The sequence below is a fragment of the Marmota marmota genome, unplaced genomic scaffold, assembly GCF_001458135.2.
Source record: "Marmota marmota marmota unplaced genomic scaffold, marMar, whole genome shotgun sequence".
NCBI classification, from domain to species: domain Eukaryota; kingdom Metazoa; phylum Chordata; class Mammalia; order Rodentia; family Sciuridae; genus Marmota; species Marmota marmota.
Window position 1 is genome coordinate 10,822,856 of NW_025999977.1, and position 25,000 is coordinate 10,847,855.

General features: G+C 33.2%; 1 protein-coding gene across 6 annotated transcripts in view; it reads left to right on the forward strand.

Annotated features, from left to right (window-relative positions):
- Nucleotides 1-25,000, forward strand: part of Usp34 (ubiquitin specific peptidase 34) — a 221,689-nt gene that overhangs the window by 119,338 nt on the left and 77,351 nt on the right. For all 6 annotated transcript variants that reach the window (XM_015479634.2, XM_048804265.1, XM_048804260.1 and 3 more), the window contains 14 exons: nt 111-258; nt 6,853-6,953; nt 7,152-7,361; nt 9,488-9,613; nt 10,866-10,988; nt 11,125-11,208; nt 11,741-11,827; nt 14,345-14,545; nt 17,747-17,829; nt 21,413-21,453; nt 21,591-21,715; nt 22,794-22,946; nt 23,733-23,837; nt 24,968-25,000. The exon at nt 24,968-25,000 is cut by the window's right edge and continues 23 nt beyond it. In XM_015479634.2, the coding sequence (XP_015335120.2) occupies nt 111-258; nt 6,853-6,953; nt 7,152-7,361; nt 9,488-9,613; nt 10,866-10,988; nt 11,125-11,208; nt 11,741-11,827; nt 14,345-14,545; nt 17,747-17,829; nt 21,413-21,453; nt 21,591-21,715; nt 22,794-22,946; nt 23,733-23,837; nt 24,968-25,000 (1,620 nt within the window). The remainder of the gene's footprint in view (nt 1-110; nt 259-6,852; nt 6,954-7,151; nt 7,362-9,487; nt 9,614-10,865; nt 10,989-11,124; nt 11,209-11,740; nt 11,828-14,344; nt 14,546-17,746; nt 17,830-21,412; nt 21,454-21,590; nt 21,716-22,793; nt 22,947-23,732; nt 23,838-24,967) is intronic.

Genomic DNA, 25,000 nt, shown 5'->3' on the forward strand with positions numbered 1-25,000 from the left:
TGGCTTTTTTTTTTTTTTTTTTTGGTTCTTGTTGTTGTTTTGGCTTGTTTGGGTTTGGTTTGGTGTTTTTTGCTTTTGTATTTTTAAATTGGTTGCATCTCATATTTCAGATGACTATTGAAATGTATCCTAGTGACCAGGTAGCAGATCTTAGGGCTGAAGTAACTCATTGGTATGAAAATTTACAGAAAGAACAAATAAATCAACAAGCTCAGCTTCAGGAGTTTGGTCAAAGCAGCAGAAAGGGAGAGTTTCCTGGTAAGTTTAACAGTTAAAATTTTCATTTTTTTCCCTAGGTTCTGTTGTATAGAAACTATTGGTCTGTTTTATGCTATACTAGCAGAATCTCTTAAACTGGGTAATTTATTAAGATCTGAAATTAATTTTTGTTCTGGATATTGGGAAGTACAGGATCAAGGTTCCAGCAGCCGTTGCGGAGAGCTGCTTTATTTCTAACATGGTGTCTTGAATTTTGCTTCCTCACATTGCAGAAGGTGGAAGGCCTAAAAGAAACACACTTTCTTTGTCAAACCCTTTTATACAGCTATTTATCCATTCATGAGTGAGGAGCTTTTGTGACCTCACAGCCTTCAAGAAGGCCCCACCTCTTAACACTAACTGCATAGGCGATTACATTTCAATAAGAATTTTGGTACAGGACAAATATTCAAACCATAAGAGCAACTTTAATCCTTTACTTTAAAGGTTCACCAAATATGTTCCCCTCCCCTTGGTACAGTTACCTTTTAGGTTTAAAATTGCTGGGAGTTGTTTAAGATATTGTTTGCAAACATTCTTCAAGTACCCCATATTGCCCAGTAAAAATTTTCTGCCTTTTTGATGTATTTTATTTTTATTTTTTCTAAGCACAGGAAATTAATACATCCTTGAATCTCACCCATGCTGCTTTCCTTTTCTTCCAAAAATGTATCATGTTAGGAACTTTTTTCAGGTGAGCCTCAAATACACCTGAAAAATTCCTCTATTACTGTTACCAACTAGTTGGTTTTTACTGTCTTTCCGCACCTAAAATGTGAACTACTCAGAGAAATGACCATGAAAAATGTTTTTACTTCTAATTTAAGGGTCTGAAATAATAGTTGAATGCAGGTTAAGCATAGCTCATATGAATATCTGAAATGCTCTGAAATCTAAACCATTTTGAGCACCGCATGATGCTCTGCAGTTTTGGATTTTGAATTTTGGATCTTGGAATTTTTTTAATTAAGTATGCTCAACAGTAAAGTCTATGCAAATTTTCCAAAATCTGAGGAATCCTGAAATCCAAAGCACTTTTGGATAAGAAAATACTCAACCTGTATGTATTTAGAAAAGAAGATCTAAAATGTTTAAAAGATACTTTGGGGACCTTCTTAACTTGGCTATGAATCCTTTAGTAAGGAGCATCTCTGACATTCTTGCAGTAAGGAACAAAAGATCTGACTACAAGATGTATCATATGCCTTCTCTAAATTATGAACTCTTAGTGAATTCACTATTGTTTTCTTCAATAATTGCATTTTTGGTAGGAAATAATAAATGTGGAAAAGCCTCCCTCTTACCTCCATTTTTGCTTGAGTCACATTGTTTCTGGTTTCATATATCACAAGATATAATGTAATAAATCTCTCTCTCTCTTTTTTTTTTAACTCAAATGATAGCTTTTCATTTGTATTTTTCCTCTTTTCTTGTAGTGCTTAACATTTTCATATAAGGAAATTAAATTCCTGGAAAGTTTGTTGTTGTTGTATTTTTGTTGTTGTTTTGGTAATGGGAACTGAACCCATTGGAGTTTAACCACTGAGCCACAATCTCCAGCTCTTTTTAATTTTAATTTTGAGACAGGTCCTTGCCAAGTTGCTTAGGACCTCACTAAGTTGCTAAGGTTGGCTTTGAACTGAAGATCCTCCTGCTTCAGCCTCCCCAGTCACTGGGATTACAGGTGTGCACCACTGTATCCAGCTAATACAGAGTTTCTTGAGAGAAAGTTTCTGAGGTGAAATTCTTGGGAATTTGATGAAAAATCTCTCTCAGCTGGGCATAGTGGCCAGCACCTATAGTCCCATCTACTTTAGAGGTGAAGGCAGAAGGATCAGTTGAGGACAGAAACTCAAACCATCATGGGCAACATAGTAAGATCCTATCTTTGGTGGGGGGTGGGGGTGGGGGTGGGAGGGAGTATCTCTACACAGAGACAGTGACACTTACCTATAATACCTGCTCTCTGGAGACTGAGTCAGGAGGATCATTTAAGCTCAAAGAGTTTAGAACTAGCCTTGATAACATAGTGAGACCCTGTGTCTTAAGGGAAGAATAGTTTCTCATTATTTTTTCATACCCCTGTCTCCTTTCTTTCCTATCTGTTTGCTTGCTTTCCTTCTTCCTTTCATTCTTCTTTCCCTCCTTGGGTTCTCTGCCACTGATTTATACCTGTAGTCCTTTTATTTTGTGACAGGGTCTTAATAAGTTGCAATCCTCCTGCCTCCACCTCCTGAAAGTTGGGGTTATAGGCATATGCCCCCTTGCCTGGATTTTTTTCTAAATTTTATAGTGTAGTATAAAATTTAGCTACTATAGCTTTGTAGTGTAGGTCTTTGTCTACTCCAGTAATAACAACATAGACATGGATAGCAGTTATCTTTTTCTGTGTGTCTGTGTGGTACTGGGAATTGAACCCAGGGGGTTACCATTGAGCTAAGTTGTCCAGGCTCTCCTCCTTCTGCCTCATACTGCTGATGAATTGCTGAGATTACAGGTGTGCAACACTGTGCCCAGCTATTTTTTTTTTTTCTTCTCACCATACCCATTTAATGTATAAGTCTAGAATTAAAAGTTCCTAGACTATTAATGTCTCATAGTGTCCTGAGGCACTATTTTTTTTTTTTCCTCTCCCACCTCTCCCCTTCCTTCCATTCTGGCTTTTGTAGGGTAGGAATGTTCATTGTTGATTTAACTGTGCCAAATCATTATAAAACATAGTATAGAATATGAGGTTATTTCTCTGGCTTAGAATTTGATTTTTTTAGGAACTTGCTAGTCATTATATTTTATTTGGTTTACTTCTTGCAAACTTTGATATGATCTCTTACATTGTTTTCCTGTCAATTTATTTAAAATTTTTTTCATAGAGTTTCAGAGGGAAAAATTAGAGATGTGTTGTTCAGTTTATCATAATAACCAAAGAGTTTACAATTTTTATTTCTTTTTTGTTTTGTTTTGAAACATTCATTATATTAATATTTTCTTAAAGTTAAGAATGCTTTCCTGAACTGGAATAAGCAATTTTTTTTTTGGTGGTGGTGGTATTGGGGGTTGAATACAAGGTCTCAGGTGTGTTAGATAGACCCTATATCACTCAGCTGCATCCCCTTTTCTTTTTATATTGAGGTGTGGTCTCACTGAGATGCTGAGGCTGGCCTTTAACTTTTCATCTTCCTGCTTTAACTTCCCAAATAGCTGGGGTTATAAGTGTGCACTAGGAACAAGCAGCTTTTGTATTAAAAAGAACTCAGAATCTGAGTTCTCTTTTAGAAAAACGTCTTTCATGTTTAACAAGAGTAACAGTAGGAAACAAATCAGTGTTGTATTGTCTTAGCAGTCATCATGACCACAGGTGTTTTGTTTTAAGTGTATAAAGATCAGTGATCATAAGCTATATTTGATTAGTTTACTAAGATGGAAAAGTCATTTAATAAAAATTTACTAAATCATTAAAACTTAATGTAGAGTTTCTGTCCATCCAGTGGCTATAGTTTTGTTTAATAAACACTGTGCTTTACTAGCATTCATTTTTTTCCCCTAGTTTTGTATTATACAAAATGATTAGAGTAAGAAATATATTTTTTGGAAGAGAGAACTTAGTTTTAATCAGGGAATAATGATGATGAATTGAAAACTAAAGAAGTGCTCTATAACAATTTAAAAAGTTATGATAATCATTTTGTGTGTGGGGGGGATGGGTGGGTACTGGGATTGAACCAGGGGCACTTAGCTGCCAAGATACATTTCCCCCCTCCCTCTCCCCTCCCCTCCTCTTCTCTTCTCTTCTCTTCTCTTCTCTTCTCTTCTCTCTCTCTCTCTCTCTCTCTCTCTCTCTTTAATTTTGAGACAGGTTCTTGCTAAATTACTGAGGCTGGCCTTCAGCTTGCTATCCTTCTGCCTCAGCCTCCTGAGTAGTTGGGATTACAGGCTTGCGCCCCCATGGTTTTGGGGTGGCATATTATAATTATACATAATAGTGGAATTTGATGTTCTATATCATTATAGTGATCTTTAAAAAAATTTTTTTTGTGTAGTTGTAGATGGACAGAAACCCTTTGTTTATTTTCATCTGGTGCTAAGGATCAAACCCAGTGCTTCACACATGCTAGGCAAGTGCTCTGCTACTGAGCTACAGCCCCAGCACCTCATTATGCTTAATGTGAGGGATTTTTGAAGTATATGAGTATAAAAATTTCTGAGATTTTATGTGTGTGTGTGTGTGTGTATAAACAACTGAATAAATAGATACCTAGCATGTCTGTCTACTGAATATTGTAGAAATATCAAAATTTTTTTTTAGTTTATTTTATCTAAGATTTCAGTGGAATTTCTGTTTAGAATTTGAAATTACTCTGAAATTGTCTATATTAATAAATTAATATCAAGTTCTGTGAGGAAAAGCACACAAGGGTAATTATTGAACACTTAAAGTACATGATTTTGTGAAAAAATTTATTGATAAATAATACAGAGTGGAGAGTCCTGAGAAATAACTATAATGTATTCATACAAGTATTACTCAATTTGAAGGAAGAAAAAAACTATTTCTAATTTATGGTATGAGACCCTCATGGTTATACAAAATGACATACAAGAGGAAGTGAGGGGAAAGGGAAAAAAAAAAACAAGGGGGAGAAATGAATTACAGTAGATGGGGTAGAGAGAGAAGATGGGAGGAGAGGGGAGGGAGGGAGGGAGGGAGGGGGAAAGTAGAGGATAGGAAAAGCAGCAGAATACAGCAGACACTAGTATGGCAATATGTAAATTAGTGGATGTGTAACCGATGTGATTCTGCAATCTGTATACGGGGTAAAAATGGGAGTTCATAACCCACTTGAATCAAAGTGTGAAATATGATATGTCAAGAACTATGTAATGTTTTGAACAACCAACAATAAAAATTTAAAAAAAATGTAGTATCTGTATTGATGAACAGTAAGCAAATTCCAAAGAAAGTATGATTAGATATTTATCAATCCCTAAGGGCCAAGATTTCTTGGCTTAGGGGCTGGGGATGTGGCTCAAGTGGTAGCGCGCTCGCCTGGCATGCGTGCGGCCCAGGTTCGATCCTCAGCACCACATACAAACAAAGATGTTGTGTCTGCCGAAAACTAGAAAATAAATATTAAAAAAAAAAAAAAAAAGATTTCTTGGCTTAAAATTAAAGAGAAGGAACAGAAAATCTGGGGCTGGTGCTGTAGCTCAGTGGTAAAGTGCTTGTTTTGAATGTGTGAGGCACTGAGTTCGATCCTCAGCACCACATAAAAATAAATAATCATACTATGTGTTCATCTACAACTAAATAAATATTAAAAAAAAAATCTGCAAAGCAGTTGTACTTAAGGGAATTGTTAAAATGAATCTTACTGGGGGAAAGCCATTTTTCTACTCTGTTTGAAGTAATTTCCTGTAGAATTTTTTTATTTGAAGAGAAAAGGTAATTTTAAATGTTATATGTCATTATAGGAAGTAGTTCTCCTCCCTTAGTCATTATTTCTGAAATTTTTTTTACATTAAGTTAGGAAAATTCTATATTTTTAATGTCTATTCATCAGTGTTTCATAATTTTGCTTAATTTTTCTATTCTTCTAGGCATTTCCTTTTAAAAAAATTCATGCATCATACAATAATGTCTACTGTTTCTAGTGCCTGGAATACATATGTATATATAAAATGAAATCTCTGCATGTGGAACTGGGAGGAATTTTTTGGTTTGTTTTATGAGGAGAGACAGATGTAAATACATGCTTTAAGGAAAGATAAAGCAGAGTAAAGGGCCAGTAGTGAAATGAGGCCCTTTAGATTGAGTGGTTGGGAGGAATTTTCTTAATGAGAGATTTGAAAGAAATTAGGGAAGAAGACCTTGTAAATTCCTGAGCAGGAACATTTTAGTTCTTGAGATGAACATGCTTAAGAAAGGGCAAGTAGATCTGATCAGGGAAGCACAGTTTTGAGGTAAGAAAATGAAGTTAAAGGTGGAGACAACAAAAAGAACTTTATGCATTCTAGAAAATAAATTGCCTTTGTCGAGTTTATTGAACAAAGTTAGCCTTTTAAATAAACTAAATTTTTGAATAAAGGAATAGATATCAAAGGTTAAAGCTGGTATTCCCATGAGACTTTTTGTTTGTTTTGCACTCGTGTTGTTTTTGTGGATAGTAAACAGGGAGAGAGAACTTACTCATCAATACATGCCAGTTTGTCAAACTAAGGCATTAAAGAATCTCTGTATATTTTTGTATATCTTTGTATGTTCCCCTGTATGTATTTTTGGAAGAAATGCAGTCTATTCCCAGAAATTTTCTTTAATGTTTTTTTAAATTCTTATAACATTTTTCATATTGTTAAGGAAATAATAATTGATCTAGTTAGACTAGTCCTAATGGAGAACTTCCTTGTGATTTTTTTATTGCCTGAGGGCAACTTCAGACAACTGAAAACTTGCTAAAGCATGTTTAGTACTGTCTCCAATTCTTTTAGTTATATTTATGGTTAACATACAATGGACTTAATTACTAACTATACCCTTGTATTCTTGTTAGCAAATGAATTAACTATAATTGTTTTTACTTTTTTTGTGATGTTTTTAAGGAGGGCTAATGGGACCTGTAAGGATGATTTCATCAGGACATGAGTTGACAACAGATTATGATGAAAAAGCACTTCATGAACTTGGTTTTAAGGACATGCAGGTACATATATAAATTGTGGTTTGTGTTTTACTTAGCTGTTGATTGATAAAGACAATAGAATATTCAGAAGTTTAGTCTAAAATTTATTATTGCTTTCATTTTATTAAAATTGCAACAAATTACTTTATATTTATTGTTTTATTAAGCAAAAAACTTAATGTGTATTATCCACCCCCCGCCCTTCTCTTATTTTTGTAGATGGTATTTGTATCTTTGGGTGCACCACGGAGAGAACGGAAAGGGGAAGGTGTTCAGCTCCCTGCATCTTGCCTACCACCCCCTCAGAAGGACAACATTCCGATGCTTTTGCTTTTACAAGAACCCCATCTAACTACTCTTTTTGATTTATTAGAAATGCTTGCATCATTTAAACCACCCTCGGGAAAGGTGGCAGTGGATGATAGTGAGGTAACCATATCAGACTTCATTTCCACAAATCTTTTTTTTTTTTTTAATTTTTATTTATTTATTTAATTATCTACACGTGACATTACAATGATCTTGGCAATTCATTCATTTGTATCATTGGGGTATAATTTCTCATTTTTCTAATTGTACAGATTGTAGAATCACACTGGTCATAGAGTCACCTATATACATACATCAATCATAATGTCTATTCTATTCTGCTGCCCTTCTTATCCCCCCTACTCCTCCCCTCCTCTCCCATCATTTCTCTATCCAATTTAATGTGACACACTTTTTTTTTCTTTTTCTCATCACAACATCATACATGTATTCTGTATAACGATGAGGGTCTCCTTCCATCTTCCATGCAACTCCCCTTCTCCCTCTTTTTTCCTCCCACCTCTCTTCCCTATTTATTGGTAGTTTTCTTCTCATGCTCTTCCTCTCTATCCCATCCACAAATCTTATTTTTGTTTGTGATACTGAGAATTGAACCTAGAGCCTTGCACATGCTAGCACGTGCTCTACCACTGACCTACATTACCCTTCCCCCTCCCTCTACTGTTTTTTTCTCTTTTCCTTTTTAAAATTTTGAGACAGGAGCATGCTGATTTGCTTAGGTTGTCCTTGAACTTTAGATCCTTGTGTTTCAGCCTCCCAAGTAGCTATGGTTACAGGCATGTACCACCATACCCAGCTCCATAAACTTGTTTTATCTTTCTGTTGAAAGAAAAATAATTTTCTCAGTAATCTCTCAAAAAACAATAAAACATAGGAACACATTTATTTGTTAACTATTTAAGTGCTTAATATGATCAGACATTCTGTTTTAATGAAAGTGCTACTTGAGTCAGAGTTGAGTTGTGAATGGCAAGTTTACCTTGAAACTCCAGCTCTAAAATTCCCTTGCCTTTAAAGTACAGTTAGATCTCCATATCCATGAGTTCTGCATTTGTTCTTTGTTTTGCATTTGTAGATTAAACCAGCTGAGAAATGAAAATATTTGGGATGGGGAGGATCTGTTCTGAACATGAAGATTATTTTCCTTCTCATTGTTCCTTAAATGATATAGCAACTGTTAATACAGTATTTATAATATTGGTATTTTAAATAATCTGGAGATGGTTTAAAGATTATGGGAGGACATGCATAGATTCTGTACTATATATTTTATATAAAGGATGTGGGCATCCACAGATTTTGGTGTTCATGGAGGGGGGGCGTCCTGGGACCAATCGGGGATAGATATTGAGGGATTACTATATATTGGTTTTATAAAGTCCTTGTACCAAAAGAACTAAGTTGCTTTTTATTGACTTTTAGAATATTCCTTTGGCATTCCCTAAGAGTGTATTACACCAAAGAATTAATATAATAGGAGCAATAATAGTATAATAATAAACAAAAGTATACTACATGGAAAATGCCCAGTGAATTTTAGCTTTTGATGTTTATTGTCTTCTGGGGTGGTACTTTGACATTTTAATAACTTATTTTTTATACTTTTGGAAACATCATTTAGAATACTCTTAGCACCTTACTGAGCTAAGATTTAACAAAAGATAATAGCAAAAAGAGTATTCTTTAAATTTGCTTTCTCCTCTTAATGTCTGCTCATCTGGAACTATTAAATAAGATATTCGGGGCTGGGGCTGTAGCTCAGTGGCAGAGCACTTGCCTAGCATGTGTGAGGCTCTGGATTCAATCCTCAGCACTACATAAAAATAAACAAATAAGATAAAGGCATTCTGTTCATCTACAACTACAAAAAAAAAGGGGGGGGGACATGCATTAACAAAATAAGGGAAATGATAATAATTAGTCTTGAAATTTACTAATGGTCTTATGAAACAGGTGACCTCACTTTTGTTTGAGATTTCTTATGTCCAGCCTTAAGGAAAGGCTATTCTGGGGAAATGTTTATAATCACCTTAAAAAAAAATCCCTTCTTTTTTATGACTATTCATATTGTCTTAAATATATTCTATTTCCCGTGTTAAAATTGTCTTATTTTCACAGTACTTGAGTAAATTTGATTATTAATAATTTTTGTGCCAAACAATTGAACTTATTTAATTTTTTTTTCCTGATCTGTCTTGATAAAGCAGTTGTTCTTATTTGTATAGAGCTTAAGATGTGAAGAACTTCATCTTCATGCAGAAAATTTGTCTAGGCGTGTCTGGGAGCTGCTCATGCTTCTTCCAACATGTCCTAACATGTTGATGGCATTCCAGAATATCTCAGATGAACAGGTGAGCCTACAAAATCTTTTTACTCTCCTTGAGGATGTTACTAGTTATGTTCCTGCTGGCAGTAGCTCACTTTCTGGATCATACCTCAGCAAATCTAAATATAATTTTTGCCTGTTTAATAGAAAAAGTGTATCATTTTATTTGTTTAGTGAGGTTGAGTAGCATAGTAAATAGAAGGTAAGAATGCTTTCTGAAATTGTCTCTAGAAAATAGGGATTTGTCTTCATATCAGTGGTTAGTTTTTTTTTTTTTCTTTAAGAAATTACTGTATGTTTCCAATATTGCTTTTTGACAACAAAAAGTAATGTGTAGGGGGCTGGGGATGTGGCTCAAGTGGTAGTGCGCTCACCTAGCATGCGTGGGGCACTAGGTTCGATTCCCAGTACCACGTAAAAATAAAATAAAGATATTTTTTTAAAAAAGTAATGTGTAGGGAAAATATACTAGAGTGAAATGAATGCATCAGTGCTTGTTTTGAATGCTTACACAAGTCAACTTGCCAATATGTATTTAGTAATCTTCCGATGGGGCATACCTTCACATATTATTGTATGTTGAATATATTGGTAAAGATTTTTTAAATTAAAGATTATTATTATTATTTTATACCTTTATTTTATTTATTCATTTTTATGTGGTGCTGATGACTGAACCCAGTACCTCACTTCTGCTACGCAAGTGCTCTACTACTGAACTGCAACCCCAGCCCTAAAGATTATTTTTAAAACCTTTGTAATATTGGTTTTCTTTTGTAGATTTCTAGTAGAACTCCTGTGAAATGATTAAAATAACAAATGTGCTAATGTTATGTTACCAGTTATTGATGATTTGGGCACTTTGGTGTGATTACAGGTCTTATGTCTCATGATTTTTATGTAAAAATGATGGGCTCTAGAAAATGATGAATTATGACCCAGAGTAACTGTAATGATAATTTCAAAGATACATTTCTTAGTGTGAATAACATTATTTCACATTGATCCTAGAAAATAACAATGGCTTTCAAATTAATAAATTCCTATGCTGGTGTTTGTATTTTATTGGTTTTATTTGAACAAAATTTAATGAATAATTGGTGTTTTAAAGTATGTTGTTAGTACCAGTTATTTAGTTGGTCTTTATGTATTTGAATATGTTTCAAAGTATATGTAATATTAGTATTTTTATATAATGTCTTTCTGTATTTTTTCGATTTGGATACCCATTACTACAGTTGACTTGAAACCTCTTTTTTATCTTTTTTAAATTTAAGAGTAATGATGGACTTAATTGGAAAGAACTTCTCAAAATTAAGAGTGCCCATAAGCTTTTATATGCTCTGGAAATTATTGAAGCACTGGGAAAACCTAACAGAAGAATAAGGAGAGAATCAACGGTAATTACAATTCCAGTATCATCATTAAATGCCTGTATTTCCATTGGAGCAAAATGCTTGAATGTATTATCTTTTCATTCTAGAAAACATTTTCTACCGATACCTTCCCTTATTTTAATTTTTTCTTTTCCTACAGGGAAGTTACAGTGACCTTTATCCAGATTCAGATGATTCAAGTGAGGATCAAGTGGAAAATAGTAAAAATTCCTGGAGTTGCAAGGTTTGATCATATGTTTTGTGATATATTGATAATAAAAATTTACATTTTCATAAAATTAGGGTCTATGAATTTTTATTTTTAAAATTAATTTATTATTTAAAATAAAGCATACTTTAAATTTATAATAATGTCAGTTGAGATTGAAACTCCTATTTTTAGCTCTAATACCCCCCCACCCCATTGAAATTCTGTGTTAAGACATCCTAGTGCCTGGGATTAAGTTGTTTAGGGCCTCACTATGTTGCTGAGGCTGGCTTTGAACTTGTGATCCTCCTCCCCCTCAGCCTCCTGAGTTGCTAGATTTACAGGTGTGCATCACCATGCCAGACACAAAAATATTTTTTAAAAAAAATTATTGAAAATAAATTTTATTTTATATAGAATTTATTTTGTATTTAAATGAAAGTAATTTTCTAAATGAAAGACATAATATTTGCCAAATATTATTGGTGGATCAACAAATAGGTTACTTTTACGATATATATATATATATATGGTTTTCTCTTATCATTATCCTCACAATTGCTTATAGTTTGTTGCTGCTGGAGGCCTTCAACAGTTACTAGAAATTTTTAATTCTGGAATTTTGGAGCCTAAAGAACAGGAATCATGGACTGTGGTAAGTGAAAAATTTAGTGTTTTAACTAATTTAAGTAGTTAATCTCATTTGAAACACTTCCATTTCCATTAGCAAAGGGTAACTTTTATACATACTTCATTGTTATTAAAGAAAGCATGGCATGTAGTAAATTTTAAAATATAGAATTTAATAATCTATGGGATACAATTTCTTTGTATCAGTTGTGTTAAAAATTCTTCAGGGGTAAAATTACTCTGAATTATGACAGGTTTATAATCGTTTTTCTTTTAGATTGTTTATATATTAGTACTTAATATGGATTTATGTAGACAAAAGTTTTGTTACTTTTTCACATTGTTTTACATCTTTTTTTCATTCTATTTTGTTTTGACATTTCTTCTTCTTTTTCTTCTTTTTATTAATATTTTTTACTTGTTGATGGACCTTTATTTTATTTATTTGTATGTGGTGCTGAGAATCGAACCCAGTGCCTCACACATGGTAGGCAAGTGCGCTACCACTGAGCCACAACCTTAGCCCAACATTTCTTCTTTTATAGCAGTAATATTCAAAAGAATTTTGGTATGGTGGGGGATAGATACAGAAGCTGAGAGAAGCCTTTGAAATTTTTATAACACTTGGGGCTGGGGATGTGGCTCAAGCGGTAGCGCGCTCGCCTGGCATGCGTGCGGCCCAGGTTCGATCCTCAGCACCACATACAAACAAAAATGTTGTGTCCGCCAAAAACTAAAAAAATAAAAAATAAAATAAATATTTAAAAATTCTCTCTCTCTCTCTCTCTCACACTCTCTTTAAAAAAAAATTTTGTAACACTTGGACATTGCTGCAATATTTTTTATAATATTCAACAAAAGTATCAGTCTTCATAACAGAAAAATGGTACTTTATCACTACTAATTTGAAGAAGTACTGATCTATAATAAAATATACAATAAAATAATGTTCCTTACGGAATAGTAAAACCTTCATAATGAGCCAGGCATGGTGGTGAACCTCTCTAATCCCACTAGTTTGGGAGGCTGAAGCATAAGGATTGCAAGTTTGAGGTAAATCTGAATAATTTAGTGAGACCCTATCTCAAAAAAAATTAAAAGGGTTTGGGATATAACTTAGTCGTAGAATGCTTTGGGCTTAATCCCTTGTACTATATAAAGAAACAAACAAAAAACAACCATAAAACCCAACTTCATATTGATATCTAAAATTATGCAGATGTGCTGGGGATAAAGCTCAATGGTATAGCACTTACCTAGAGAGTTGGAGAGAGGTTCCACCCCAAACACTGCAAAATAAAGAAGACTGCACAGTCCAATCTTGAGTTAAATGTAAAGTGGATTAGTATCCTCATATATTCCATTCAAGTATTAATTTATTAGTACTTGATTTATAGATTTACCTTGGAACATACAATTTATAAAGTAATGATTTCATTTCAGATATTACTATGCCCACGATGAGAGAAAATATATTTGGAGAGCATTGTTATCTACCAAGCTTTTGTTAATCTTGCCACTATTTTCAACTTTTCTTTTACATATTTTGCTTCAGGTATTTTCCTTTTGAAAATATCCACATCTATAGCAATTAATTACTATAGTGCTATGCTTAATATTTGAAATTTATTTTTGTTGCATTTTATTGGTAGTAATTTTTTTGTTGTTCCAGGAATATCTGAGAACGAGGAGGTGGATTTTGGTTCTTTGAAACTGTAGAACAATTACACTAAAATTATTAATGAGTAATGATTCATCTATAGGAATTTAGTTTATAAGCTATTTTATGTTCTTAGTAAAATTTACATGAAAAACCTATGTTAATAGTTTCTCTGTTTTCTTTGAAATTGTGAATACTTTTATGAAGCTTCAATAAAGAACATTTTACTTACCTGTGTGACACATGTTACCCTTACAATGCTTAAAATGCCTGAGTTACAAAGCATGCTTGAATTACCAACTGGTGTTAGGTCAACTGTTTTTTCCTACTTATAATACATCTCTCTTAGTATTATGGTATACTTGTAAATTTAGGGTCATTCTTTTTACTTTATCAACTCATTTCCCTTTTAAAATGAAATTAGTTGAGTTATAAAGAAGAAAATTTTTTTATTAATAAGCATAACTCAACTAATTTCATTTTAAAAGGGAAATGAGTTGATAAAGTAAAAAGAATGACCCTAAATTTACAAAACAGTTGACCTGACAATTTCACTCTACCACTGAGCCACAGCCCCAGACCCCCATTTTTGTGTGTGTGTGTGTGTGTGTGTGTGTGCGCGCGCGCGCTGGGGATTGAACCCAGGGCCTGGTGCATGAGAGGCAAGCACTCTACCAACTGAGCTATACCCCAGCCCTTGTTTTCATTTTTGTATGATTAGATTGTTACCATAATATTTGAGCAGCAAGATTGTACATTAAGTACTAGCTATACTTATTTTTATTCCCTGATCTTTTAAAAATTTCAAAATTTTTATTCTGACCATGTTATATTAATGACAATAGGGGAATAACTTTTTTTTTTTTTTTTTCTCATCCACAGTGGCAGCTAGATTGTCTTGCTTGTTTGCTGAAGTTAATATGCCAGTTTGCAGTAGATACCTCTGATTTGGATTTAGCTTATCATGATGTCTTTGCCTGGTCTGGTATAGCAGAAAGCCATCGGAAAAGAACATGGCCTGGTAAATCAAGGAAGGCTGCTGGTGATCATGCCAAGGGCCTTCATATACCACGATTGACAGAGGTAAAGTAGAGAACTTAACAGTAAATTGTAGTTTTAAATCTAACACGTTCTGAGGGACTGTGTGTGTTTTTGTTTTTTACAAAGCAAAGAAATACACATTCAGCTAAGAAATGTTAGCTAAGGTGATACCATGGTTTTAAAGTGGTAGTGATGATGAAGTAATAATTCTTTTCAGTTCATTTTCCAAAATGAAAGCATGATGTGCTGTCTTAACGTTATCTATCTGTAGAGTTATATTCATTATTTGAACATTATTATATTCAGTAATTTACATACCAAGTATGTCAGGCTCCATTCAGGAAAACAGAAACCATATTAGGTATTTTGGCATTGGAAATTGAAAAGCGGAAGATGATTTTATAGGTCCATGTTGGAGTGTGAAAAGAAAAAGGGAGTGGTGAGGAACCCATTCACCATCCCTAAAAATTGAGATAAAATGTGTTCGGGTTATGAAAGAATTAGAAGCTTAAAGAAAGGATCATGTTTAACTGGGGTTTTAGCCTCTAAGAGAGTGGGTCTCTCAGCAGTAGCTGGATTCTCAGAGGAAACTGAATAAAAGCTGATTATAGGAGTGCCTAAAAAATCTGTAGCCTAAAACCAGCTGCCTCTTCTAGATAAAATACTTTTGGAACAATGCTGACAGGAGGGGGGGGGGAGGAAAGGAAGGATTCTGTCTAGTTTCCTGGGTTGGCAGAACCTGAAAGGAAGCCAAGTGGCAAAGGAAGAGTTTGGGTTCTGATGTACTACCCCTAGTACTGTAAAGTAAATTATGTAAATATGTTACTATTGTAGAGAAGGTATATTAGAGGTGAATTTTAAGTAGAGAGAAAATAGTTTAATAATCAGCATATATAGCAGTTCTTTTTGACTGTTGATACTGCTCATCTATCAGATTTTCTCACTTCCAGCATCTCTATCAATGAACTGGGAAGTGGGGAGAATTTAAGATTAGTTTTCAGTAATATCTTTCTCATTCGGTACCTTTAATAGTAGCTCACTTCCTACCTTTCTAAGAAACATAAGAGTAAATGAATTGTTATAGATAGATGAATATTTTGGTGAACATAAGATTTGGAAACTACTGATATAAATGGAAACATGAAGCATATTTCTCTTTTGCAATATTAGGGATTAAACAGGAAAAGTGATCTCTGCCAGTATTATAGATCATTTATATCAAATAAAATTAAACATTGGAAGTGCAATGTAAACTTATACATCACACAGTGTTATATGTTGGAAACTATTACTTAATAGTAACTTTTCATTGTTATATTTTTGGTAATGTGTTTTCCAAGGACAAACTTTTCAGATTATAATATAAATGTTTAAATTGATTATGATCCTTTCCAACAGTCAACTCACTTAATTTCCTCTTTTGGGTACCAGGGATTTGAACACAGGGATACTTGACCACAAAGCCACATTCACAGCTCTCTATTTTTAGACAGGGTCTCACTAAATTACTGAGGTTGGTCTCAAATTTGCAATTCTCCTGCCTCAGCCTCCTGAGTCACTGGGATTATAGGCATGTGCCACTGCGCCCAGCTCCTCACTTAATTGCAATGTTTGTTGATCCGTTTTTGTAATTTCCCTTTGAGATTTGAATAATATAAATATATGTAACTCTAGATTAATATGTACACATGGATGGAGTTTTTCATTGCTTTGTTTTTAAAATATATGCATCTGGGTGCTTGCTTGAAATAAATCAGAATATTCAACTGAACCTTCCCTAAGTGTCAAGTGTTTATCATTAATATCTTTATATATTGCTTTACAGAGGTTTTTTCCTATACATATACCAGTATTCTTTTTATAGTTTAGAAAAGATGCATAATATGTATTCTTTGTATTAACTTATTTGCTAAAATAATCATAGCTTAGTATGTATATAAAAACTCTTTAGAGGTAAAATTTCTTTCTTGTATTAGTTCTGGAGACTAACTCATCTAATTTTGATGTACCATAGGTAGTAAGGAAGAACACTTAATCCATTTAACAATGTACTGCCATACTTCCAAATGGTTTCCTTACTGTCCTTTTAGAAAGTTGCTTTCACATCTCTGACTAAGCCAGTTATGATGGTGCACACTTGTGATGCCAGTGACTAGGGAGGCTGAGACAGGAGGATGGAAATTTCAAGGCCAACCTGGGTATTTAGCAAAACCCTGTCTCAAAATGAAAATATAAAAAGAACTGGGGATGTAGAGTGCCCATGGATTCAATCCCTAGTACTGGGGAATGGGTTGGATGTGGGGGACAAAAATCAGAAAACCTCAGACTATGTCCCAGCCCTTTTTGATTTCGCTTTGTACTTGTGATTCTGCTTTCTCATCCTCTCAAATCCCTGACAGATGACAGGATTGTGCCACTATGTCTGGCTGTGGAAACTTTCTTGGTTTTCCCAGAGATGGGATTTGAACCCAGGAGTACTTGACCACAAAGCCACATTCACAGCTATTTTTATTTTCCTTTTGGCTGGTTTAGCACATTGCATTTACTGTTGTTTTAGTGCTCTCTGCAGTTGAGTACACCACTGAACTAAAACGGTTCCCAGAATAAGTTCTGACCTATAGAAAGGATTTAGTACTTCTTTGTTAAATTAGTGAATTAGTTTTTCCCAATAAACATGTAAATAACTAGAACTTAGAAATTAACTATCAGGATTATGTGCTTTGAAAATTAACAAAGTAAATGTTGACCCTCAGGATTTTGAATCTATCCATAATATGTTATATTGCTTTTTAAAAATATTTATTTCAGGATGGTTGAGGAATCTGGCACTGCTTGAATTTCTCTCTATATTTTCTTGTACATAAACTTTAAAAAAATAATTTTTACTTAAACTGTCCTCTGTCATTGCTGCAAAACCCCCTAACGTTTGAACTATATAGTATTTTTTTTTCCTTTTTACCTTGTTGTGTGATATTGGAAAATCTATGGATTAAATGTAAAGAATATTTTTACCTCCTACTTCTAAATTTTCAGTATGTTCGTTTGTAGTTACTGCTCATAAGTGTGGTTATAAAATTCTGGTTTTCTAACATTTGATATTTTTATGGTAGTTTCAAATAATTCTCTGGATATTTTTTGTATTGCTGTAGATAAATATCAAAGTAATTTGGAATCTTGAGTTATGAATATGTTTTTTTGTTTGACCATATTTAAAGATTGATCTGAAATGTTTTTGTTTTGAAGGTATTTCTTGTTCTCGTCCAAGGAACCAGTTTGATTCAGCGACTCATGTCTGTTGCTTATACATATGATAATCTGGCACCTAGGTACGCATTTTTCATAAGTTTTATATGTATGCATTTGTATTAAGAATATAATGTTTATCCTTCCATTTCAGAAAATTTAAAAGTAAAGGAAAATTGTTAGGGCTTTTTAATGAACTGTGATACTTTTCACCTAGATTGGCATAGGTTGTCCACCTTTTGCCAGGAGTTATCATTTATTATTTATTCATGCATATTTTTCTGAATTTTTTGAAAGTAAGTTGCAGACATCATGACTAAGATTATGTAAAAACACTTTGTTTTTCTCCTAAGATTGAAACTATTTTCCCTGCTTTAGTTGTCATATTTCTTTTTTTTTTCTAATATTAACTTTTTAGTTATAGGTGGACATTTATCTTCATTTTTATGTGGTACTGAGGATCAAACCCAGTGCCTCATGTGTGCTAGGGGAACGCTCTACCTCTTGAGCCACAATCCCAGCCCCATAGTTGTCATATTTCTTCCTTTTCATTTAATCAGATACTTTCTTAATCTTTATTTCATGAAGAATACAGGCTTTTATTGTGTGTGTGTGGGGGGGTGTACTAGGTATTTGAACCCAGCTTCCACCTGTTGTTTTGTTTTTGTTTTGTTTTGTTTTTTTAATTTTGAGACAGTCTTGCCAACTTGTAAGGGCCTGGCTAAATTGCTGAAGCTGGCTTTGAACTTGGATCCTCCTGCCTTAACCTCTGGAGCTGTTGGAATCACAGATACCAGGCCTGGCCCAGATATTTTTTTTAATAGAGCATTTTCAGTCTGGGTTGTCTTGATTATTTCTCATGATTACACACTTATAACAGAAAAACCCTTTAAATAATATTGTATCTTTCCCAGTTCATCCTGATGTTTATATTTTTCCCATTATTGATGAAATTAATTCTGATCATTTAATCTGGTTTCCTTCAGGTTACTCTACTATAATGTTTGACTTTTTTTCTTTTGTTAAAAATCAGTCTGTGGGAAAACATTTGAAACTACAAATTTCTTGCTTCTTGTGAAACTTTGATGCATTGGTTTTAGCTTTTATTGATTTTTTTTTTGTTAATTTCGTGTTTATTAATTGACATCCTATTGTGAGGAAAAAGCTTTCTCTCTTTATAGTCAATATCAATTTGGATTCATCTCCCCTACCACCTTCAGTATGTATAGTTCATTACTGTCATTATTCCCTTTGCTCAAAGTGTGTCAGAGTTGGCTTATGGAAGCCTCTCTGAGCTTGTTCATGTGACCTTTGGCATAGCCTTATGGTTTAGGGTGGGGGTAGGGGTTTCCTTTTTGTTTTTTTAATGTCAGTACAATACTTTCTAGGCTTATTTTGTAGTTTCTCTGTCTTAGTCCTGAAGTCAGCCATTTTAAAAAGAAGTCCTAGTGCCAGTTAGTAGGGAACCTTAAAAATGTGAGTCCTTAATGTATTCATTGTTACTGGTATATCATTGCTCCTATATTCACAGAGGACAGAGATGGAAATATGTATGAAAATATAAACATTGATATCCTATTTATTTGGACTACTTTAGAGATTCTTAATAATGTAGAAAATTTTAATATTGAAATCCAAGTAAAGCAATTGCTAATTAATACATGGGGACCTAACTGTATGCTAGTTATTTAGTCATATAAAATTAATTTTGAGTATTTGAGAGTTGTTTTGTGGGGCTGAACTTGATGATTGAACTCGGATGATTTATAAAGCTAATGTAAGTACCCTTAAAAGGTTTTAACCAGGCAAGTGCTATGGCACACACTTGTAATCCCAGCAACTCAAGTGGCATGAGGATTGCACATTCAAGACCAGCTTCAGCAGTTTAGTTTAATGAAACCTTGTCTCAAAGTAAGGAAGAAAACAAACTGGGGATGTAAGTCAGTGGTAAAGTGTCCCTAGGTTAAATTCTAAGTACAAAACAACAACAAAAAAAAAACCCCACAACTAGTTCCATTTTATAGAGTTCATTATAATCTTCACCATATCATTTGCCAACCCTCCTCATCCTTGGTGGTTTCTCAGGTTCTGTTTCTGTGTCATTGTGATCTTTTCAGAGGTCCACGCATAAGGCAGATAGAATGAACTTTTTTCCTGTATAAACAAAAATATTTTAATACCTATATGAGCATTAAAATTGAAAAGTACAGATATGCATGGTGGCACACACTTTTAATTCCAACTATGTGGGACCTGAGACTGGAGAAACAGAAGTGCTAGGATAACCTGGCAACACAGTGAGATGCTGTGTTTAAAAAAAGGGGGGGCGGGTAAGTTTTCTGCTCTTGGTTTAAAAATGTGTGCTTATAGGGGCTGGGGTTGTGGCTCAGTGGTAGAGCGCTCGCCTCGCACTGGATACAATCCTCAGCACCACATAAAAATAAATAAATAAAATAGAAGTATAAAAAAAGTGTGTGTTTGTGTGTGGTGCCAGTGTGATTAAAACTAAATGTTAGATTTGACTCTTCAATTAAGACATATTAATGTAATTGATACATATTGATCTCTTACTTTAAATTGATGAATGAGTTTTGAGTTTTGAACCTATGAGATGGTAATACTGGAGGGGAATGATTTTTTTTAAACAGCAAATAGTTTAAAGCAAATAGTTCATATTTATTGGTTTTGTTAAAATAAAAGAAAATCAGTATTCACCTTTTTAAATTGAGGCCATACATTTTCTGTTGAAATTACTAAAAGTATCATAAGAAAAAGTAGTGGTAAAATAATAATAGAAAAACTATTGAGTTTTTTTTTTCTTTCTTTCCTTTTTTTTTTTTTTTTGTTGTTGTTGTTAGCAGGGATTGAACCCAGGACCACTTACATCCTTTAGTCTTTATTATTTTTTATTTTGAAATGGGATCTTCCCAAGTTGCTTAGGGTCTCCCCAAGTTGTTGAGGCTGACCTCAAACTCGGAGCTTCTCCTGTCTGAGTTGCTGGGATTATAGGTGTGCACCACTGTGCCCTGCTTTATTCAGTTTTCTCTACATTCTAGTAATTTGCCTTTGATGGTTCCTGAGAGACATTGGCAATATAAATACAGCGGGAAGGATATCTTAACACAACATGAATTTTTTGAGTCTCTAAATAATTACGGCTTATATCTTTATAATACACATATTTTTTAAAAAAAATTTAATTTTTTTTTTTGGGGGGGGATCAAGGATTGAATGAACCCCAGGGCACTGAACCACTGAGCTGCATCCCCAGCCTTTTTTGTTCTTTTTGAGCCCTGGAAATTGCTGAGGCTTTGAACTTGTGATCCTTCGCCCTCAGCCTCCTGAATCTCTGTCCATACCTGGCTTTTTTTTTTTTTTTTTTTTTTTTTTGAGACAGGCTTTTGTTGCTGAGCCTCAATCTTAGGTTCCTATTTTAGACTATGAGTTGCTGGGATTACACACGTGCGTCTCCCCACCTGACTTGACTCTGCTTCTATGAGCTTTAGTTATTAACAATATTTTTAATAATGATTATTTAAAAATACATAATTCTTTTAGAATTTATTCTATTTGGGAGGAATTGTAAGCCTTAAAGGACATATGATAAGTCATTTTTAATTCATTGCTGAGTTTAATTAGTGGTGGTGACATGTTTTTACTTTACAGAGTTTTGAAAGCCCAATCCGATCACAGGTCTAGGCATGAAGGTAAGAGTTCCACAAAGTTAACTTTTAATGAATAAAGATGGTAATAATAGGTGCAAGATTGTTTTATATTTAATAATAAACATGTATCTTTGTTATATCAAAAACCTTTGTAGTCATAATTTTTTCCTTTTTTTTAGTTTCACATTATTCAATGTGGCTCTTGGTTAGTTGGGCTCATTGCTGTTCTTTAGTGAAATCCAGCCTTGCTGATAGTGATCATTTACAAGATTGGCTGAAGAAATTGACCCTCCTTATTCCTGAGGTAATTACGGTAACATTTAGAGATTAATATTTTACACAAGTTTTCCAATTATTAGCATTGACAATTAAAAAGAGCTATTGGAAACAAGTATGTGTGATTACGTAACTATATCTATCATATTATCTAGTTAATTCTTTAAGGTATAGAATGTTTTAAACAATGCACTACATTTAGTTAACATTTAAAAAGTGTGAATATTATATATTTGTAGTATCCATCCTTTATTATTATTTTTTTCGGAATACTGGGAATTAAACCAGGGGTACTTTATCACAGAGCTATACCCTCAATCCTTTATATGTTTATTTTAAGACAGGGTCTTGCTAAGTTGCTTACAGCCTCACTAACTGCTTTTTGAACTTGCAGTCCTCCTGCTTCAGTCCTCCAAATCACTGTGATTACAGGTGTGTGCCACTGCACCTGGCTGTATTTGCCTTTTTGAAAGACTTGTTTATTGAGTGATTACTTTGCTTTGGATTTTTTTTTTTAATTGCCTTTTCTAAAAGGTGGAAAGAATTTGAGCATTTATTTGTTAATTCATGTTTTAGAAAACTTGTTTGCTTTTTCTGTTTAATAGAGGTAGGAGAAACTAAAAGTCAATAAACCAGATATATTTTTCCTCTTATGTTGACACGGAGACCTCAATAATTTTTAATATCTTTTTCTCAGTATTCACTGACATAGCATTCCATATTGAAATTATAGAAACATTTTTATTAATAAAGTTAACTACAGAGTTACGTTTTTAAAATAAACACAGGAGTTGTACTTCTTTTTTTTAAAATATATTTTTAGTTGTAGATAGATAAAATAATTTAATGTATTTATTTATATGTGGTGCCGAGGATCAGTCTCATGCCTCAAACATGCCAGGCATGTGCTCTACCACCTCAGCACAAGTTAAATATTGTTTTAGTTAGCATTGTCCACTGCTGTTAGCTATGGATTGAAAGTCATGTGTATTCTTGTTCTTGCTGTGTCTTAGGTATCTATTATGATTTAAGTTATTTCTGCTAACATTAACATTAGTTTTTTAATAGTAACTTATACTGTCTCTGAAACTGGCTTTTTTGTTTAGACTGCAGTTCGTCATGAATCTTGCAATGGTTTGTATAAGTTATCTCTGTCAGGCCTAGATGGAGGAGATTCAATCCATCGTTCTTTTCTGCTCTTGGCTGCCTCAACATTGTTAAAATTTCTTCCTGATGCACAAGCACTCAAACCTATCAGGGTAAGATTTTACTATATTCAGGGGAGATTTCTGTTTCTCTAATTTCTTCTCCCCAAAGTTTATTATTGTACTATATCCTTTGTGGTTTTTACGTAGAAGATGGTAGTAATAGTATTCTTAAAATGACAGCATTTTGACACATTGTCTCCATGTTACAACTAGTAAGAGAGTCTGCATTTGAATTTTAGCTCTTTGGGCTCTCTCATGGGTTGACATTTGTTCTTGGTTCTGAGCTTTGTGTTAATAAGTTAAATGATAGAAATTTCTGTCACAAATGTAGCTTTCTTCTTTATTCATTCACACTTTTTTTTTTTATCCCCAGGGTGTTCTGAATTTTTAATTTACTTTCTTGCCATAATGTATGTTCTAGCCTTGTGTAACAATTTATTATTGTCCTAATAAATCCAGAGCCCACTAATATAAAATTTTTGATTATCTCAGAAATAGGTGTTGTAGGATGTAAATTATTTTGTCTTTTCCGGGTATAAATACTTTGAGACTATTTTTCTAAACTGTTTTGATCTTAGTAATATTGTTTAGGGTACCTGTTTATTCTGACCTTCCTAGATGCTGCGATTACAAACATGTGTCACCATGCCTTGTAGTTATTCTGATTATCTGATTTTATAGAAAGTAGGAGCGTACAGCTCATTTTTTCTTAGATTTTTAACACTGTTGAATTTCTTTTGGGATTTAATTTGTTTCAGAAATCTGTAGTTTCTTAAATGTATTATAATTTAAGCTATTTTTAAAATGTTTTCACAAAGAATAATTTTTTTTTAATAGATAGATGATTATGAGGAAGAACCAGTGTTAAAACCTGGATGTAAAGAGTATTTTTGGTTGTTATGCAAACTAGTTGACAACATACATATAAAGGATGCTAGTCAGGTATGTTCAGAACATTATATATTAAGTTGTCAATAGATGTGGATTATGTACAGGGATGTGGATGATTTTGTTAGTCTTTGTACTTAAGGAAAGACAACTTTAATTATAATAAGTGTTAACTATTTGGTACTGTCATATTTTTTCTACTGTATTTGAACCTTTCTGTTCTATTACCTTCTTACTCAACTTTCTTTAATAACAAGTAGATTTGGAGTCTTGCATATATAAAATAACATTTTAATTAAAACAAGTTATTTTAAGGTAACAAAACTGACAATTTTGGCTCAACTACTGATTTTCTTTTACTAGACTTAAATGACATTTCCATTCAAACAAGTAATTTTCAAAAGCAGATTTGCCACCTGAAGACTTTTGATTTTTCCCCTTTGTACAAATTTAGTTAAACTAAAAATACATCTGTTAATTCAAAATAAATGAGAAATGTGAGGATGTTTATAACTGGGATGTTAAGTTCTTCTACTTTTCATATGAGAAATAATTATAAAAATTAATATTAAACAAGTTTTATTTATTGATAATTAAAATATTGAGACCAGATAAATCTATTTCTTAAATCCTTGATTTGCTCATTGAGCTAAAGTACAAATCTAAGCATCCTTAAACAAATTATTTTCTTTCCTAAAGATCTAGTTTCTTTGAGATACTCTTGAATTTAATTCTATTTGGTAAAATCTGTTATGATTTTTTGTTCCCCAGTTATAGTGAAAATTAAAGCTTTTTAAAATTAACTATAGGCTTTAGTTTATTGTTAGAGCCTAGTGTAAAGGTGGTATCAAAAACAAACCTTAATGGCTATGAATGACATCTTGGTAAAGTTGTTACTAAAACAACAAACTAAAGTATTATCATCTCAGTAGGTTACTGTGACTATCATAATTTATTGCCAAACATTCATTTGATTCTTTTTTGTAAGACTATTAATACTGCACTTAAAACTATAATTTTGTTGACATGTGTAAGAGAGTAATACTAAATTTTATAATTAATAAATTTGGGATAACCAAGCTATTTACTATAAGGATGTGATTTTTCTTCATTGTTTTAGTACTGTGTGTACTACTAAACATTGGAATCTGTATTTGAATTTTGATTTTTCTTTTTGTATTAAGACAACACTCCTTGACTTAGATGCTTTGGCAAGA